Below are 20,183 nucleotides of genomic sequence, written 5' to 3'. Positions count from 1 at the left end.
TTTTTGTCTGTTGGTTTGGTGGGGTTTTTTTCAGTATGAGTGCAGTCAGGATGAGGATGCTTGTGCAGAGTTTTGCTCAAGCCTTTTCATATCCTAAACAGTTGTTTAGTCATATGCTGTGACGTAGCAGTGCTGTGATGTTTGACTTTGGGGTTTTTGGCTGTGTAGTAGTTTAACTTTTTAACTGCTGTGTCTGCATTTTGGTAGCGCTCTGAAGCTACTGGGGGCAGGAGTTGATCTGCTGGCGGGTAGAGAGGCTCTGCAGAGGGACCTCGACAGGCTGGACAGATGGGCAGAGTCCAACAGCATGAGATTTAACACATCCAAGTGCCAGGTTCTGCACATTGGCCACATCAACCCCATGCAGAGCTACAGGCTGGGGTCAGAGTGGCTGGAGAGCAGTCAGGCTGAGAGGGACCTGGGGGTGCTGGTCGACGGTAGACTGAACATGAGCCTGCAGTGTGCCCAGGCAGCTAAGAGGGCCAATGGCATCCTGGCCTGCATCAGGAACAGTGTGGCCAGCAGGAGCAGGGAGGTCATTCTGCCCCTGTACATTGAACTGGTTAGGCCGCACCTCGAGTACTGTGTCCAGTTCTGGGCCCCTCAGTTTAGGAAGGATGTTGACTTGCTGGAACGAGTCCAGAGAAGAGCAACAAAGTTGGTGAGGGGTTTGGAACATAAGCCCTACGAGGAGAAGCTGAGGGAGCTGGGGTTGCTTAGCCTGGAGAAGAGGAGACTCAGGGGTGACCTTATTACTCTCTACAACTACCTGAAGGGAGGTTGTGGACAGATGGATGTTGGTCTCTTCTCCCAGGCAAGCAGTACCAGAACAAGAGGACACAGTCTCAGGCTGCGCCAGGGGAGGTTCAGGCTGGATGTTAGAAAAAAGTTCTATACAGAAAGAGTGATTGCCCATTGGAATGGGCTGCCTGGGGAGGTGGTGGAGTCGCCATCACTGGAGGTTTTCAGGAGAAGACTTGATGGGGTGCTTGGTGCCGTGGGTTAGTTGTTTGGGCGGTGTTGGATTGGTTGATGGGTTGGACGCGATGATCTTGAAGGTCTCTTCCAACCTGGTTTATTCTATGTATTCTATGTATTCTCTGTATTCTACAGCCAAAGATCAGGATGTAATGCACTTCACATCCCCAGGATGAAGACAGTTGCTTCTGCAGTGACTTTATAGCAGGAAAAGGTCACTTTTCCCACAGCAGCAAGGTGAAGAGCCCAGGCAGTCTTCTTGTTTTGTCCATAAATTTGGAAGGACTGAGTAGCATCAGACTGAAGGTTTGCCAGATGATCACCAAGATGTTTGAAACAGCTGACAGCAGCTTGGTCTGAGCAGCCTGCTACCACTGGTGTCACTTGCCTTCCATGTGCCAGTAAGGACAGTGCCTGTGAGAGCTCCCAAATGCTCCTGAAATCAGACAGATAATTCCATTCTTCAAGTGCTCCATGTTAGATGAACCCAAGAAGGCAGTGAAAGACAGGGCTGACCCTTGTTCCATGCTGTCTACTCATGCTCTCTGGATATGTGTCATTTCATGTTCATTGACAAAAAAATCTCGGTGCTGCAGGCTGTTTGGTTGGTAACTGTTGGCACCTCTAGATGAATGTGTAGACACAAAGTCTGCAGTCATGTTCCACTTATTTAGCTCATGAAAGGTAAAACAAGGGCCAACATTTGTCACTAGCACCTGGGACATATCTCATCCCCTGGCTTTTTGCAGCCAGATTTGCCTTAATTTTGATGCCTAACTAGAAACTCTGGAGTTGCAAGTAGATCCTTGTGATATCACTGGAACAGCAGAGATGCCATAATTCTATCAAAGTCCTGAGGCAGCACTTCTTGGTCAGCTCCAGGCTTTGGGATGCGCTGGGCAATAAGAAGTGGTGGATTGAAGGTTTCACATGGGATTCACAGAGAATCATACAACCAATAAGGTTGGAAGAGACCTCAAAGATCATAGTTAATATGGTCCTAACTGAGAAAGTACTATCAGGACTTTTCTGCTGGTGTACTTCTCTGTGACATGTATGTATGTGTGTATGTATCTCCTTTAGGCACATTGGTACTGTTTGTCCTTGTTTGCAGATGTGTTACTGCTCTGAAGTGTCAGTGTGAGCTCTGTAATATGGGGACAAGACGGCATAGCTACTTCATGAGGAGATTTTGTCCAGAATGGGCTTCAAGGCACTTTCCCAAGAAATAAACTCCTGCAGTGATAACTTACTTAATTATTAAATATGGAAATGAAAGCTTTACATTGTTAGTCTTTCAGAAGATCCCAATAGCTAATTAATTTTCTGAACAATAATTTAATACACAGCACAGATAAACTGCGTACTTAGATCGAATACAAATGATGTCTCAGTGCCACGAATTATGGCCTTATGCTGAGCATCACTATGGCAACTAATGACATCACTGCAGGCTTCAACCTGCACGAAACCCAACTTCTGAAGGTTGCATTTGTTGGTGTGGATCTTTTCAGGGCTTTTGGGGGTATGGATACATAAGCACCGCAGTGTTGTCAAGGGTTTGCTATGTATGTTTACTGCCATTTGAAACATTTATTCCCTTTGTGCTTAATGTTGTTCTCATGAAGGAAACCTAATGAAAATTGCTGTTTGTATGTGGTTAGTAACATTTGTTGATAACATATGGTCTGGGAATGCTTCGGCAAATAAGAGCTTTTTAATAGTAAACAGAGATATGAGTTCTATGAAGCACATGCTGTCAAAATACACAGAGTAAAGTTGGATATTTTCTTACTTTTGCCTCTTACCCAAGGCAAGATTATCTTCCTAATTTCCCTGCTTGTGTTTTTTTTAAGAGAGAAAACATAACCTGCTCTGTAAGGGTCAGGTATCTTTAAGAGAACCCCAGGTGCATGCTCAGCAATGCAGCTCGGATGAGCCCTCAAGGATGTAACAGGGCAGCAGATCCAGCTGTAGCATGCTGCTTTCTGGGATGGGAAAAGAGCTCAGGAGAGAAGTCCCTAAAACAGAGTGCAGTGAGCTGTGGCTAGACTGATGCTATGTCCCCAAAGCTTCCCCACGTGTCAGAGATGAGAGAAGAAACTTCTAGTGTGACATGTTCAGCCCATTACCAGAGCTCCCTCCAGCAGCCTACAGTGCTGCTGCAATTGCCACACTCTTGTGGGGAAGGTCAGTTGTGGGATGGGCTCTCCTTGTAAGACTTAAAAAGGCGAATTTGGTGATAGGTGTTGGCAGGCTGTGGCTGGGACTCTGTGCCTGCAAGGTCCCACATGGAATGAGTTCATGTTCTCTGCACACTCAGACAACTTGCAGGAGCTTGAAGATGTCCTCTAGAAACAGGCAAGTCAGAGGGAGTCATTCAGCTTCCTTAGCCATAATACCAGGCAGGGAATGACTCACGAGTACAAATAGTGGTCTTAGTTCATTGTGCAGTTGGAGAGGTGGCCACTTCCTGTCTACTACCGTCCTATCCCCATGGAGCTGATCTGCTTTGCAGTCCCAACTAGGATTACTCCAGATGTAATGTCTTGAACTTAAACCTGTGATGGACTGGAGGGCTGGGCTAGGACTTAGAAGAGGACCCAGATTAAGCTGGGGCTTCTTCAGAGAAAGTACAATGAGCCTGGAAAGAAGAATTTATAGTCAAGGCAGAGGCATGACTGATTACAGATGTCCTATGCACAGATGTCCTCAGTCCTCAACTTCTGTTGTGACTGCACAGGCTACCGCTGCAGGAGACACATTGTTCTTTCTAAAACAATAAAGTTGTCTCAAATTTGGTTTCATGCTGCTCCCAAACATAGCTCTTTTTTCCCCTGAAGAGCCATCATGGGTTTTCCAAACATCTGTCCTGCATTTGCCAAAGAAGATAATCAATGCCTGTGTCACTCAGAGAGCCCTGCCACTTTGGCTTGTGCTAGACAGGATGTTTTCAGTTAACCATTGCATGCCCAGGCAGCAGCAGTGCTGACCAGCCCATCACACTGAACATGTCTCTTGTCCTTATTTTCACAGCTGGGGCACCCAAGGAGACTTCACCACAACACATGCGCTTCCTGCAGTGAAGGTGAAGCTGTTCACGGAGAGCACAGGAGTGCTGGCTCTGGAGGACAAAGAGCTTGGGAGGGTAAGGAGGTTTTGAGTCTAGCAGCATTTCCTTTCGGCCCTGCTTTTCAAGAGAAACCTCTCCTGTACGGAAATATCTTTGGAGCACAACGTGCTCTGCTTTTTTGCCAAGCTTCAGGAGGGGGAAGAAAAGCAAGTTCCCCACTGCTGGAGAGGAGTGCATCTCGCATGCTGTCTTTGTTGTGAGTTTCTAATGGCAGCATTTCAGCTGGCTGTGCCTGTGCTCGGCAGAGGCAGAGGATCTTGTGTGCCGTATTGGCAGGCCGGAAAGCCTTAGAAGTTGCTTACGGAAATGGACATTCCCAAGGCAGAAAAGGGGATTATGCTGAAGCAAAAAGAGGGGATTTAAGTTTGGCAAGGGAGTGTTAAGCTGCTCTCATATCTGCTGAGCAGCCGGTGCATGGTTTGAGCGTTTGAAAGCACTGACTCCAGTACTCACTGCAAAGGGCTTGAAAATCCTGGCTTCCCCTGGGGATTGTGGCTGAACTGGTGGCTTCAAGTGGGGTGGGACTGTGAGTGAAACACAAGGGTTCATTACCCCCATCATGGTGTAATAGCAGAGCTCAGATTCCTGGGGTACTGGCCACAGAACCAACCTTTCTACTCCATCTCTACCCCTCACCTGTGGTCCCTAAGCTAGCACCCTGGGACTGGTGGCCCTCCATCACTGCAGCCCACAACTCCATAATATCTTTGGATAGCACTTTCCTGTGGCTTTAGGACTTCCTGTGACTTCAGCTAGTCTCTCTGGAATTTTTTTGCAGCTGTATCATTTGTGTTTCCTCAAGTGTAAGTTCTGGCAAATTTCCTGCCATGCCTTCCTCAGGTCTTCAGACATGTGAGATCAGCATGGTCAAGACGCTGTGAAAATCAGTTCGGGGTGAGAAAGGCTACATCTTAACATATAGGCTTGGCACCTCCCAGGGCACAGCTCAGTGTGGCCTGAGTGATGTCCAGGAGCAGCCTGGGCTCTGTCTGCACCACACCTTACACTTCAGCCTGTCTTCATGGTATGGCCAAGGAAGGCACTGAGCCTGTGGCAAGCCCAAGTACAGAATTTCCAGTTAGTGACTAATCTGTTGCTACATTTCTTGCTAATTCCATGGCAGCATGTGCCTTTGCACAGGAGAGTCTGTGTCTGCACAACTAAGTTTTCCCTGATAATGTGGTTTTGTGTTCATCATGTTCACACAAGTGCCAAGTGTTCTTTCAGGTCCTGGCAATTTAATTGATATCTTTATGGTGGAGAGCACTGCATGTGATTTTGATTCTATAATTTATGTTCATGTTTTCATGTTCTTGTAGCACCCTCTGTTCTTGCACTTGAGAGGGAGAAATGCAAAGCTACCCCTTCTTTTTTCCTCTCAATCTTCCAAAAGAGTCAAAGTCCCTCTGGACTTTCCTTTATTCTTTTCTCCCTCTTCTGCTCCCATTTTGACAGAGGGGATGACCCCACCAGGCTGCAGTACTCCAGCTGAAGGCCTACAATTGCTTTGCTGCGCAGCTTCAAAGTTGACCCTTCAGTGCTGGGTTGAGGGGGGTTGGACCGGGTGATCTTTGAGGTCTCTTCCAACTGGACGCATTCTGTGATTCAGTGATCATAAATGTTTTCAGGATTATTTTCAAAACCTCCTCCTTCAAACAGCCTGGCACTCCTGCCTTTATCCACTGAGGCACGCTCAGCAGAGCTTTTCACCCAGCCAGCTGCGATGCCGGCCAAAGCTTTTTTTCTCCCCTGAGTGGTTACGCTTGGCGCAGACCCATTTATTTTGTAAGTCTTGTTTCCATGGACAGCCATGAGCAGTGCTGACTTTGCTGGTCTCGGGAAGCAATTAGCCGTGCAGGTCGTTCTGAGAAAGATGTCAGGCCCCAAAGCAGCTCCTCTTGCCCTGAAATGCTGATGAGCCAGCCCCACCAATGCGCTTTCATTCCCAGTCCAGCGGGAAGCTGTCCCTTGGCTCTGAGCTTCTGCAGGCCAAAGGACATGGGCCAGCAGTGTTGAGCACAGGGAGCTGAGCAGTGATGTCCCCTGGCCTGTGGCCACCAGTGCTTTCAGTCGGCCACACTTCAAAGGGCTGCTTGGTGTGCCCACAGCAGCTGAGAGATGCCATGGGTCTGCTCAGGCTGCATCAGGATTTCTTCTTTAATGGAGTAATGAAACCGGGAGTGTGTTAAGCTCCTGGTTTAGCTGTTGGAGTGGGCATGAAACTGTGTGCACAGAGCAAGGAGGAAAGCAGGTTTTATACACAAAAACTGCCGTGCCCAGCCGCCCTGTGAGAAGTGGCTTTGTGCTCTGCCAGGCATGCACAATGCCCACTTTCTGTTGCAAGCGTTAGACTGGCAGCCGGCCGGCACTCCTCCTTTTGACACTTCTATTGAGGGGAGAGCTTGAAAATGCTCCCAAGCCCTGAACTGGTGGATGGGCAGCTGAAGGCATGGGAATACATCCTGGCCCTATTGAAGCCAGTGGCAAGGCTCCCACGCACTTCATCTGCTGAAAGCAAGAAGGGGAAGAGCCATGAATTACAACAACACTGAACAAAGTTTGTACACCTTTTGATGAAAAAGAGTTAGAAATCAAAGTAGAGAGCATCCCAAACACCCTGAGTGGTTGCTGCCTTGCCAAGAGATGCGGTTCACTGCTAGTCTGCGTGCTTGCATGGCCTGCCTTGCAGTGGGGGTCCTTGGCTACTGGTCAGAGTTTGAGTCCATCCATGTTTTTAACAATGCCCCATGTAGGTTTTTTTTACCAAGAGTGATCCAGTAGAGACTGGTGTTGCTCAGTTATCTATGTAACTAATAACAGCATCAGATTCCTGGCAGATAAGGTATTAGTCTTACTCAATAAAAGTTGTAATAAATAATGTTGATGAGTAAGAGTGAAGTCAAGAATCCACTGATGTTAACCTCAGGCTTTGGAGAAGGCAATAAAATAACTTTTAAAATCATTTGTCAAAGGATAATAGCATCAAGGATATTTTGGTGGAAAAGTGCCCTTAGGTTGTTGACTCAGCAGTAAAGTTGAAGAGCAGAGAAATACAAGGTTATAGTCTGGGATGGAGTTTGACAGGAGCACACACCACACCTGAGTGACAAACGAATGACAGCAGCACATCAAATGACTGCTGCCACTGAACTGGGTGGATGCTGCCATCTGTGAAATGGTTTGTTTGCATAAAGTCTAATGGATTTAAAGGAGATTCATCTTACTACAGGACAGTGCAATCTTAAATGAATTCATGTTAGACAAAGTCACCTCTGAGAGTGAAAGCATTGGAAGAGGAAGGGCTTAGGAAGGAGAGGGTTAAACACTACTTCAGAGGACACATGAATGGATGTGATGTAGTTCTGGGAGAATATTTTGTGGCTTGCTTTCTGAGAGAGCAGATCTGCTTTGTAGGGGTAATAGGTGAGTGGAAAAAGCACAACTCTGATCAGGAAAGACGACTCGCCTCTTGGAGCCTTTCAGATTCTTTGATGAGCCAAACCAACAACATTTATGGTCATCTTCACAGCTCCACCATTGGTGGTGTGCCGATTTACCCCATCTGGAGATTGTCCCATCGCTTCCCTACTGCATGAAATCAAGGCAGAGTCCTGCAGCCACTGATGTTGTGACAGGGGATGCAGATTTTGTCTACTGTCATAGTGCACCGGCCTCCATAAAATGTTGTTTACTGCATCCAGTCTTATCAGTACACAAATATTGAGCCAGCTTCCCCACAACATGAGAGCAGCAATAAATAACCATTTTAGGAAGGGCTTTCTGAGCCCTCAGTACACCTTACATGGGGAATGTCAGGAAGGTTGGAGGCTGCCCAAGTTCTATGAGTCTGAAAGTTGTCAGTTGGAGTGGGCAACCTTAGCAAAAGCTTGTTGCTGATTTTTAGTCCATCATCATAATTTCTAGACTCTTTTATCTGGACAATTTTTTCACCATGGTCTTTCCTTAAACAATGGGAACTGATAACGAGGTTTTGTGCCACACAGCCCCATAAACAATGGCACTCACAGAATATATGAGCAACTCTCAAAATAACAAGCTGTACTTTTAAAAAGCCATAAAGATCCATCCTCACTGACGCGAATAGAAATTTCCAGACTGACTTTTGGGGCAAAAATAGCTCATCTGATGTTGGTGTTCCCCATAAAAGCCCATTTTGTGAATAATTCTCCCTGTAACTTTGTTGGTTTTGACCTTTGCAGGTTGTTCTCCACCCTACTCCGAATAGCCCAAAGCAATCAGAGTGGCACAAAATGACTGTTTCCAAAAATTGCCCGGATCAAGACCTGAAGATCAAGCTTGCTGTGCGGATGGATAAGCCTCAAAACATGAAGCACTCCGGGTAAACACTTGCCTCCATCTTACCTCTTGAACTCTTCATCTTCCCTTTTGAATATCCATAAGAGATTGTCTCTCTTGTTTTTTTTTAAAGTGCCAGGAGAGAAACTCTTTCCTCAACTTTGCAGGTGGTCAAAAGAAAGATAAATATAAAAATGGTATCAGTTCCATTTTTCATAAGGCACTTTCCATGTTCTAAACATAGATTATTATTTTTTTAACACACATCAGCCAAACAGTTTAAATTTTAAGCAGTATTCCTCAGGAAATTGCTAGGTTAGGTTTTTTTCCTCTAAGGAAATAATAGGTGAACTGCCTGACTGCTATTGAGAATGGTGTAATTTCCTAAGTTATTCTGTGTTTCCCTGTATTGACTTCTCAGAAGTAAAAGCACAGTGCACCTTCCACTTGAAATAAACTCCACTGTGATTACCATTATTGATACAAACACCACTTTTAAATATTAGTTGCCTGGTCTAAGCACTTGCCAGGAGTAGGACGGAAGACCTGGAAGGTGAAACAATAAACCTCTCCTCTCCAAAAATGAGGGTCAGAGGCTTCCACCGTCGTGGAATAAATTAGATCATCCTTGGAAAGATCTAGCTAACGTCATTGGCAAGCTTCTTTCTGTTAGCTCTTCAGAGCTGAGGATGTCAATAAAATAGAAACTATAAAAGTGACTTTGTTTCTTATTTTCACAGTGTTTTGGTAGATTTGATCTATTATCAGATGGTTTGGATCACTCATTCTGTTTTTTAATTCCTTCTCCTCCTATTGTCTTTGCTAGTGAGATCAGAGCCAATGGCAGCCACATGTGAAGTTTATTTTTTCACCACAATCACAAACATCAAAAGCAACAAAGGACAGTTTTTTGTTTCCTTGACCACATCTGACAGCAACGGACCTGAGCAGTCTTAGATTTTCTTAGGCTTCCTTCAATTAACATTTGATTTACAAGCTGCTGCTTAAAACCCTGGGGTTTATGATGCTGGCTTGCTGTTCAGAACTGAGGTTGTCGTTCTACAGATGTTAGCAGCAATAGCAAAAAGGACACTTATTATCCTGTCCTTGATGTAGCCACGAGCTCAGTGCCCACATTAGCATGACTTGGGAGTTGTGTGGCTTAAGCATTCACCTAGATTATGCTGGATCTCTACTGGCCTAAGGAACCACTAACATAAACCAAAAGGAAATTTTTTTCCCTATGTATTAAACCAAAGTAATTATAACAATACATAAAAGATAGTGATGCTGAATGATGTCCTTGTGTTTATTTTCAGTCTGGTGCTTCCACTATTTTCACCTGGTTTCTGTTACAGTGTCACAGAGATTAAATGCTCGTTTTGAACTTTACTTTTTAAAGTTAATTCTTCTGCTGTATAAAACAGTGAATTCACTACTCCTTAGAAATTTTCACTTTGCTTCAGTATCTGTAGCCAAGCAAATTTCTAGGAGTTAAGCTGTTCGGTGAAGTGTCCAGTTTAGTCAGTCCAGTGGATACTGGGAACCTGGGTACTGGTTTTGATGTAGTAAGTCCCCCTGTATTTGACAGCTCACCTCAAGCCAATGGTTTTGTGAAGGCTTAAAGCAATGTTTGGGGTTTCTCTCCCTTAATTATTCCTTTGTAAGTGTATTTTTCACCTATCTGACCATATTGTAGCTGTTACCTGGCATTAAAGAGCTTCTAATTTCTGAGCAAGTTGTGAAAGGCAAAGAGGACACTTAATGTGTAACATTAAGTCTCTGGGAGCGTTTTGTGCCACTTTCTTTGCAGGCTATTTGTCCAGGCTAGAAATAAACTTGACTTGCATTAACTTGACTTGCCAGGTGTAAAGAAAGCATATTGAAAAGCAAGAGAACAACATATGGTCACTTGTGTACTGAATTCACCTGTTCTGTTCTCCTAGGTATTTATGGGCCATTGGTAAAAATGTTTGGAAGAGATGGAAAAAACGATTCTTTGTCCTGGTCCAGGTAACAGATTTAACTAGAAGTGGTCTTACATCACAACATGAAATACTTAAGTCTTTATTCTGGCCATGTTTAGTAGTGTGTAATTGATGCTGAGCTGTGCTTCTGGGTAGGGTGTCTGTTTAGCCATGGATCTTTTTCTAAGTGTCTGTGTCTTCTCAAGGATATCCCAGTTGCAGCCTCTAGCCATGAGTTTCCTGATGCACATGAGTGCTTGGTGAAATGGAGAACTGATTTTAGTGAGGAATTGATGAGATGAGGAGGAAGATTGGTCTGTCTTGGCTGGAGGTACTTAAGTACAAATGCTCCCTTATGAGCCTCCAGGTAACATTTGAAGTCTGTTGAGATTTACAGAAGTCTCATCACTGGCTGCGTCAGAGTCAGTATATTTATTCTGCTTTCACTTGCATTACTGCCTCCCAGTGTCTACAGCTCTCATTGATCTTTTGCAATGTCTCCCTCCCTTCCCCTCTCCCTTTGCCCTCTTTTTTCCCCCCTGAGCTTTCTGCCCTCCCAGTTTAGGTAGATCTATGTGCTTGACCATGATTAAGAATTTCAAAAAAACAAGCAGAAGATGTCCTTTGTGATCTGAAAAGATCAAGTCATTACTTGGTGGGTTGGAGTTTGCCTCACCTTCCAAAGGCCAGTTGAAACCACTTCATTGGCCACAGAAACACAGGTCCCCAGTCTGAGCAGCTCTGTGTTTACACCAACTTGATGAAGCCACAGAGGCCTCCTGGGCTTTCTCTCTCTCCTCCTTGCTGGCTTCCTCAGGGTATGTTGTTTCCAAGTATGAGAAATGCAGGCTTTGTGCAGGGTCCTGTGATGAATGCAACACAGACCTGCTCTGATGGAATAACATGGGATCCAGCTGGGATCTTGTCCCAGCATGGATCCAAAGTGATCAGGTCAGAGGGTGATATTCTACTGTCCTACTGTCTGCTGCAGAACAGCCAGGATTTCACCTGTGTGTAAGAACAGAGATGGTGTAAACCAGGTGCACCAAGTTCCACATCTGGGAGGGAGGAAGCTTGTGTTCTGGCTTTAGTGTGCCAGTATAGAGAGAAGTAGATGCAGCCCTTCTTCCACCTTCCACCTTACCTTCCCTCTCTGGAGATATTCAAAACCCGCCTGGATGTGTTCCTGCGTGATCTGCTATAGATGATTGTGCTCTGGCAGGGGGGCTGGACTGGATGATCTTTCAAGATCCCTTTCAGCTCCTAACATTCCATGATTCTGTGATTACACAACTGGTTTCTCTGGTCCTAAATCACCTGGTGTAAACTGGTTAGTTTGTTTTGAGTTAATCATTACACCAAATTCAGCTGTCACAGTAGAAACCTTAACTGCATTCCCTGTTTGTTTGTTGCTGCCAGCTGACCTATGTGGCACGTAAGTAAATCCATCCTGGAGAGGTAAAAGGGATTTGTAACGTGCATGACACATGTACTAGGAGACACCAGTTCAGTATCTAGTCAAATAACTAAGTATGATCAGGAACAACAGTTTAATTGCTTGTTTTGTACTCCAAATGGGATCAAATTTGCCACAGAAATGGAGAGTTCATGTAGAGCATCCGCAAGAGATGCCTCTATCTGCCCAAATAGTATATTTAGATTTAGCTGAAAGTGGTGGATTTAGGATCTGTGTAATCCATTCCTAGAGGCATCTGGTTTGCAAATGAGCAATGCAGAGAGAGGGTCCCTTGTGAGATGGAGTGCTTGGCATGTCACCGGGGAACCCAACGTCCTTGCAGAGGTAGACCACTGGAGGCAAATTCCAATTTGCCTCCTAGGTAAGAAGCAGCAGAGACCACAATGAAGGAAGCATTATGCAGTGACCCTGGTCTTGGGCAGGGATTGAGGGATTACTTTTGTCTGTGTGTTTCCTTTATTATCTTCTGGGATTGAGTCCATCATCAGTAAATTTGCAGATGACACCAAGCTGGGGGCAGGAGTTGATCTGTTAGAGGATAGGAGATCTCTGCAGAGGGACCTTGACAGGCTGGACAGATGAGTGGAGTCCAACAGCATGAGATTTAACACATCTAAGTGCCAGGTTCTGCATGTTGGCCACAACAACCCCATGCAGTGCTACAGGCTGGGGTCAGAGTGGCTGGAGAGCGACCAGGCAGAGAGGGACCTGGGGGTACTGGTTGACAGTAGGCTGAACGTGAGCCAGCTGTGTGCCCAGGTGGCCAAAAAGGCCAATGGCATCCTGGCCTGCATCAGGAAGAGTGTGGCCAGCAGGAGCAGGGAGGTCATTCTGCCCCTATACTCAGCACTGGTTTGACCACACCTTGAGTCCTGTGTCCAGTTCTGGGCCCCTCAGTTTAGGAAAGATGTTGACTTGCTGGAACGAGTCCAGAGAAGGGCAGCGAAGTTGATGAGGGGTTTGGAACACAAGCCCTATGAGGAGAGACTGAGGGAGCTGGGGTTGCTTAGCCTGGAGAGGAGGAGACTCAGGGGAGACCTTATCGCTCTCTACAACTACCTGAAGGGAGGTTGTACACAGGCGGAGGTTGGTCTCTTCTCCCAGGCAGCCAGTACCAGAACAAGAGGACACAGTCTCAGGCTGCACCAGGGGAGGTTTAGGCTGGATGTTAGGAAGAAGTTCTATACAGAAAGAGTGATTGGCCATTGGAATGGGCTGCCCAGGGAGGTGTTGGAGTCACCATCACTGGAGGTGTTCAAGAGGAGACTGGATGAGGCACTTAGTGCCATGGTTTAGTTGATTAGATGGTGTTGGGTGACAGGTTGGACTTGATGATCTCAAAGGTCTTTTCCAAGCTGATTAATTCTATTCTATTCTATTGTCTATATTGCTTTTCTCTGAGGGATGATTCGTTCCTGTTCGCCCAAGTTCTCAACACCTTTTTCCTCATGAACAGGAATTCTTCAGAGCAGAGAATCCTCTTTTGTAACATTATTTCTCCTATAAATAAATCTATTGATACTCCTCTGTGCACAGGTTTGCTGGTTTAGGCATGGGCTCCTGTGTGTCTTTCAAGGAGCCTTTCTCCTGGCCATTCTGTGTGGTTGCAGTTACTTCTCTAGTTTTCAGTTCCTGTCTATTTTGTCAGCTTGCTGTGGAACTGAAGCTCTCAGAGTTATTCCATGTTTTCTCATGTTACTAGGTCTGTATTCGTCAGTTGGCATATAAGAGCAGGATTTGGCCAGAAAAGCAAGTCATTTGAATAAGATGAGCAGACTTTTGCCCTCAGAGAGTCTCTGTAGCCCACCTCAGAAATTCCAGCTGCCACTGCAGCTTCTCTGTTATGTTACCGTTTGCTCAACATTTGGTGCAATGTAAAGTGTTCTGCCGTACATCAAATATAAACAAGAAACACTCTCTATGCAGTCCCTCAGATGTAGTTTGAGCATATTGAACATGTCAGCAGGCAATAAAGATGGAATAAAAATACTTTGCTGTCCGTATGTTTGTCATTTGCTTTTCATGCAATGCAAAGGATGGGTGCTGATATGAACAGGGATTGGCAGCAAAGGTGTTGATGTCCAGGATGCTCTGAACTCTGCTAAACCAGAGGCAGAAAATAACCCCCACAGGAAGGTGACCTGACTCCATTACATAAAGAACGGACAGGGAGCACCCCCTGTTTCAGGAGCTTGCTCATCTGCACCAGGCTCTGGCTTGCACCAGAGCTGAGAGATGGAGTCCAAAGCATAACATCCATTTGTGGTATAGTGGTCTGGTCAGACTGCCCCAAGAGGGCAGGGCAGTGTGTTTGAAAGAATAGCTAAACATTTCCTTTCTGATCCCTTGACCCTGTCCCTTACCTGTAAAATCTTCTGTTGCAGCTCTGTCTCCTCTGCCATCCCTGACTGTGTAGCCTCCTCTTCCTGGTCCCGTGCCCTCTCCTGCTCCTCTTTCCCCATTTCAGATGGACGCTGCCGCAGTGCTATTGGATGGTACCGCTCTGCTTTCTGGTACCAGCGGTTGAGAGGTTCATGAGAATAACTACTCAGACTCTTCATAACCATCTAAACAAGGCAACAAAGGTGGCAAACTGCATGGGCGGCACCAGGGAGGAAGGTGTTGATGGCAGTTTATCTCTTTTGTGTCAGTGATGCCTCACCGGTGTGAGTGGAGGGTTTGTGTGCATATGTAGAAAAAGGATGCTCTGCAGGGAGCATTTCCCATTGGCTATTGCTGTTTGGCTTCTGTTAGTCCTGGAGAGAAGGGGAAAGGAGCAATAACTGCCTTGTAATTTGGGTGGAATAATCCCTCGCACCTTCTGTGTCTGTGTAGCTGCGAGGGTTGTGCAGAAGTGGAGAGGGTTTGTTTGGGTGTAGTGGATGAGAGCGATTCCTTTGTGCTGTTTCGAGGACTCAGCCTCACCTCTACAGTGCATGCATTGCTAGGTGGACTTAGTTCAAACCCTCAGGGAAGGTTTGCAGCATGGCACAGCTGGCAGAGCTGGTGCATACACTCTTCCAGCATGCACTCCCACATTAAGAGGGGATAGTTTTCTCTTCCGAATGAATCGCAGTCCTCTCTGCACGCTGCCCACCCTTCTCGTAGACACCCTTTGAGATGAGCAGCAGAAGAGCAGAATACTGATTAGATGTAAATTACATGGCAGAGACTCGTTACTTGCCTAATTTTAAATCCTGAGATATGCAGTGTGAAAGTGATGGCAGAATATGGCCCTGAGCTTGGATGGAAATGGTCCGCAGCATCACAAGTGAGGAAAATGCTTCGTAAAGGCAACAGTGAGGCCAGTGGCAGTGGTACGCGAAAGCAGTGGAGCAATTAAGGGCAAAGTTCTCTGTGACTGGTTAAGAGAGAAAATGTCCATCCATCACAGATGTTTCAAGTATTTCCTAAGTTGCTATGTCAGCTCCCTGTGCACAGCCTACAAATCTCAGCCAGTTTGCCAATTAGACCCTTGGTTGTGCAAAAGCTGGAATTTTTGATAGCTGACAGAGCCTGTATTAGTTCTTTGCAAGGTCTGAGGTGCTGTACTGGCAATAACACGATTGTTGGTTCTGGTGGGTTTGCTGGCTTTGCGATAGGAAATGTCATGTAATGATTCTTAAGGGCAAGTGAATTAATTACATCAAGATTTCAGACTGAATCTGTTCTTCCCTTGTCATAACCCCATTTCCCTGCTCTGGCAGCATATGGGAAGTAACACTCCATGGTACCTGGTTGACATGTCTACAGAGTAGCTTGAAGCAGTTTTCAGCTGATTGTGTCTGATGGTGTTTGCAGAATGTTGTTGGAACCAGATCAACTCTCTGCAGATTAAAACCAGTTGCAGTGTCTACGCCTGGATCTATTGTTCCAGTGACAGACTCCCTGAACTCATTATAATTTAGACTAACAGTGACAGTTCCTGCTTTTAGCAAAACTCAGCTGACTCAAGAGCAAATGAAATGAAGTAAGTGTTCAGTAACTCCAACTAACCAACAGAATTTGAAAATAATTCAGCAAAATTGCAGTGTACTGCACCAGTGGTCATAGAGTGTGGTCCTCAAGTCAAAGCAAATGACCCGTAGCTGGTCCCCGTGATCATATTAAATCATGTTTTCAGTTAAACCCTCACTGAGAGCTAAGCATAGGTGGCAATTCTTGAGAAACCTTGAGTGTCAGTGATAAATGCAAAATGTTGTAAACCGCAGGGTAAGCAGACGCCACATCTTGTTACACCTGGCTATGGTAGGTGCTGCATGTCTGATCTGTACTCACGGGATGGCTTCCCATCTCACAGCTCTGCCCAAGGAGGATTCATGCATACCTCCTGCTTGAGGGAAGAAGTTAGGACAACTGCTATGTGCAATTGCTTAGGGCTGGCTGGGTGTGCTGAGATGGGAAAACTGTTGTTTTCACCTTTTTTTTCTTTAAGCTAGATCATTTCCTCTGCTCATTTGTGTCAGGAAAGGGCTCGGGAGGCGACGTACAGCTGCAACCAGAGGACAAGAGTCTCCCATCAAAGAGGAAAGCTGTATTACAAATGGCAGTATCTTAGCACAGTTTCTCTCCCTTGGGACAAAATGCATGCTGTTAATCTAGGAAAGGTCCATTTAAGAATTTAACCCAAGTGGAGCGGTGTTATGTCAACAGTGGGAAATGGGGAGGCAAATGACTGAGCTCGGAGTCTGAGGCACAACAATTAACAGGTTTTAGCAGGATCCCAGGGAAAGTGGTGCACGCTAGAGCAGGAGTCTCTGGTGGAAAAACAAGGACAAAGTCAGGAGTGGTTAATACATATCTACTGTATTTATTAATCAGTTGGATTATATAGCTGGTGACAGAATATGGTCAAGTGCCAAGAAAGTCAGATCTAATTTAGCAGCCTGAAAATATTGAACTTTGGCATTTGTCTCCCGCTGTCTGCTTCCGCTTTCCTGAATCTCTTTGGGTTTTAGTCTTTTTTCTACTTTCTTTTCCTTCTATTCTTGTATCTCAAATTATTTCTTAAAGCTTTTTTTTTTCCTTTTATTTTCTTTTTTAATGAACCAGCCAGGGCAGCCTTGTATTATTTTCCTTCTTTTAGTTTTTCTTAGTTCAGCTTCCTTAGATGCTCCTTTCCTGGCCTTCATCAAGTCCCTGGATGAAGTCCCAGCTGCTTTGAGAGTTTGTCCCTCACTGGGCAGAGATTTCTCCTCTATCTTCCTTCAGTTTCCTCTCTGTATCTGTGTTTTTTCCAATTACTCAAACCATTCATCTTGCCCATCCCATCTGCTCGCTCACTCTCATACTCAGCTATGGTTCGGTGTGAACTCAGCAGGCTGTAAGATTAATTTCTGTTATTAACTGTTTCACTTGTCTGGCCATTTCTAAGCTTCTGCAGAAAGTAGGCTCTATAAAGCACAGTATTTTAGAGGGCTGATGAAAGCCAAACTGCAGTCTCCACTTTACCCTACAGTGCTGTTCATCAGTGAAGCATGACCTTGGTGCATTTTGTCTGGTTTTGCTTTACCATTGTTTGTAGATGGAAGGAGCCACATTGCACTGGTAGCCAGGGCTTCAACTTCAGCATCATTCTGAGCTCAGGCAGGTAATACTCTGGGCAGCAGGACATGACAGACAGGTTGGTATGCCAGTGCTTGAGGTCAGTAGCTGGAGTTGTGTAGGTTCAGACACTCTGCATGGCACAGTCAGCAGCTTTTCCAGAGGCCATCAATAGTTAACTTCCCCCTCCAGGCTGATCCTGGCCTGCTTCCTGCCAGCAGGTGCTTGAGTGGTCCTGAGCTTGAGCTTCACAGAGTTGTATGAGTAGAGGAGAAGCAGGACATGATCTCAGATGAGCTTATCACACATTGCAAACCTACCTGTAGATTTCTCTTAAAGGTGTCTTCTAATAATGGTGTAGAGCAGCCTCTCCTAAGGAAATCATATGAGTGCTAATAGGAGAGACTGATTTGCTTTGCCTGCATCCCAGGATGGCTGCACCAGAGCCTGCTGTCTACATCTGCCTTTTATAACTTTTAACATGAGAAGAATAAGCTCTGAAATGCCTGAGTATGTTTCTGTGCATTACTGTTGTGTCACTATCATTGGCTTGTTGATAGGGATGAAGAATATTTTCTAAGTCCAAAGATGAGAGAAATTATTTTTACATGAAGAGCCTGAAATTCAGACCTCAAGTTCAGGGTCAGTAAAGAGGAAACAGAAATATTGGATGAATTTTACCTGTTGCTGTGGAGCATACAGGAGAAAAAAAAAATATTAGTTGTATTAAAGCTTTCATTCACAGTTCAGGAATTAAATTTATCACACAGTCCCTGCAGCTCAGGCTGTCTAACACAGAAAAATCAAATCCTTACCGCTCAGCTGAAATCTCCAGGATCTTACCATAAATAAAGCACATTCAAGGGTTTCTCCAGGAGATGGCAGCAGTATACTGCAAGTGCGACTGAATGAACACTGCGGGAGTCGTCTGAATGTTGTGCTGTGGGGCACTAGGTTATTTTTAGATTTCTTCGTGTTAATCTTTTGGATTTCTGTGTTGCCGGTACGATGGTGTGCATTCAAAGTTCAGAGCATAGAATATGCACTGGGGTGCTCCTGCTATTGGTCTGTTACTTGTCAATCTTTCGTCAGTGCTGGTAGTTTTAAGGAGGATGCAAGATGCTTAAAGCATCACTTTTAGTCTTACTCCCACAAATGTGTTAATGATAGGGTTTATTCTTAGGTAGCTTTTGGAGCTGTTCCTGGAGGAAGGCACGGTGCAGGCAGGGCTGCTGAGAGCAGGCTGGCAGCTAGCAGAAGCCCATAGAGGGCAGCAATAAACCGAGCGCTGGCTGGGAGACGCTGTGCCAATAGTCGGGTCCCCTGAGTTAAATAAATGTCATTTTATTAGTGATCGATGCCACCAAAGTAGGTGCTGCATGTGTATTTGGAGCCGAGTGATTTGTCTAGAGTTTGAAGGCAACATTCCCCAGCCCAGTCCCTCGCCACTCTTCCAGAATCTCTCTCGACTTCTCGAACATGACGAGCACGATCCACTGCCACCCACCAGAGTTTTAAAGTTTCCTCCAGAGGTCAAGAAAATGTCCAGACACATAAAATTACGTCAGGCGTCCAGGATGTGACACAACCTTAACAAAGTCATTGAAATCATTTGACAGTAAATTTCCCCGTGAGTTCCTAGCCTGGGGCACGGAGAATCCTCTCCTCTCCTCTCCTCCCTGGACGAGCTTCTGGCCGACCATCCAGATTGCGGCATGCCGAGTACGCGCGGGGTCTTGATGCGGCCTGATGGCCTCCTAAAGGCGATTCGGGAGCCTGGCAGAGCCCCCGCAGCTGAGTCGGCTTCCGTCAAGAGCTTGACATTGAATGTATCGTGTCATGCAGATGGTACCTCAGAGGAGTGAGAGCTGCCATTTACAGCACTGATGACAACAACTGCCGAGATCAGTGGGATCTTAAGATTGCTTTAATATGACTGGCACCTAGCAATTTAGCTCACATTGTTTGTGACAGGGTGTCACTCTTGCACTTGTCTGGGGATGAATGATAGAGGGTTTTAAAGTGTGGAGCTTCCTTTTACGGAGGAAATTAAACCACTGTATGTACTGATGCAGAGAATTAGATGCCTGCTGCAGCAGGGTGTGTTAACAGAGCTTTGCAAAAGCCTTGTTGAAAGTTTAGTCTGTCTGGTATAGGCAGTGACCATCAAAATTATGCCCCCCACCCCTGGTGCCTGTAGATGTGCCATCAGCATGTGGCATTTGTAAGGACTTTGGATTTGCCTTGTTGTGACCACCTGGTGCCATCTTAGCTTTGTGATTTTCTCCAGGTTAGTCAATATACATTTGCTATGTGCAGCTACCGGGAGAAAAAAGCTGAACCTCAAGAGCTGCTGCAGCTTGACGGATACACTGTGGACTACACCGACCCGCAGCCAGGTATGGGGAAGCTTGTGGCCAGGCACAGGAGTACCTACGGCTTGCTGCTGCACCCACGGGTGCTCGTGCCTCCCATGCTGCATACAGCTCCCTAACAGGAGTCCTCTCCCTCTCTCCCTTCTTGCAGCTGAACCATGATCAGCATTCTTATAAATATGTTTGTGTTTATGCTGAGCATTAGCTGTGCATGACTTTACTATAAATAGATCTAAGGAACTCTGCTAGGAGTTGCACCAGGGAGGGGAAAGACTTGTCTCTTCTAGGGAGCCTGAGTTAGACACTCAAACCACAATGCAATTTGATTGTTAACTGGATGCTCAAATCAAGTAATGATCCTAACCTGTGCCTTCAAATTATATTCCCTAAAT

General features: G+C 45.6%; 1 protein-coding gene across 12 annotated transcripts in view; it reads left to right on the top strand.

The window, feature by feature from the left end:
* CADPS (calcium dependent secretion activator) overlaps positions 1-20,183 on the top strand; it is a 230,486-nt gene that overhangs the window by 109,683 nt on the left and 100,620 nt on the right. For all 12 annotated transcript variants that reach the window (XM_054160939.1, XM_054161022.1, XM_054161013.1 and 9 more), the window contains exons 7-10: positions 4,015-4,126; positions 8,332-8,471; positions 10,375-10,441; positions 19,707-19,815. In XM_054160939.1, coding sequence (XP_054016914.1) covers positions 4,015-4,126; positions 8,332-8,471; positions 10,375-10,441; positions 19,707-19,815 — 428 coding nt within the window. The remainder of the gene's footprint in view (positions 1-4,014; positions 4,127-8,331; positions 8,472-10,374; positions 10,442-19,706; positions 19,816-20,183) is intronic.

Source organism: Dryobates pubescens, chromosome 1 (assembly GCF_014839835.1).
Source record: "Dryobates pubescens isolate bDryPub1 chromosome 1, bDryPub1.pri, whole genome shotgun sequence".
NCBI lineage: Eukaryota > Metazoa > Chordata > Aves > Piciformes > Picidae > Dryobates > Dryobates pubescens.
The sequence above is the reverse complement of the archived record's forward strand: the minus strand, read 5'-3'. Positions and strand labels throughout refer to the sequence as shown.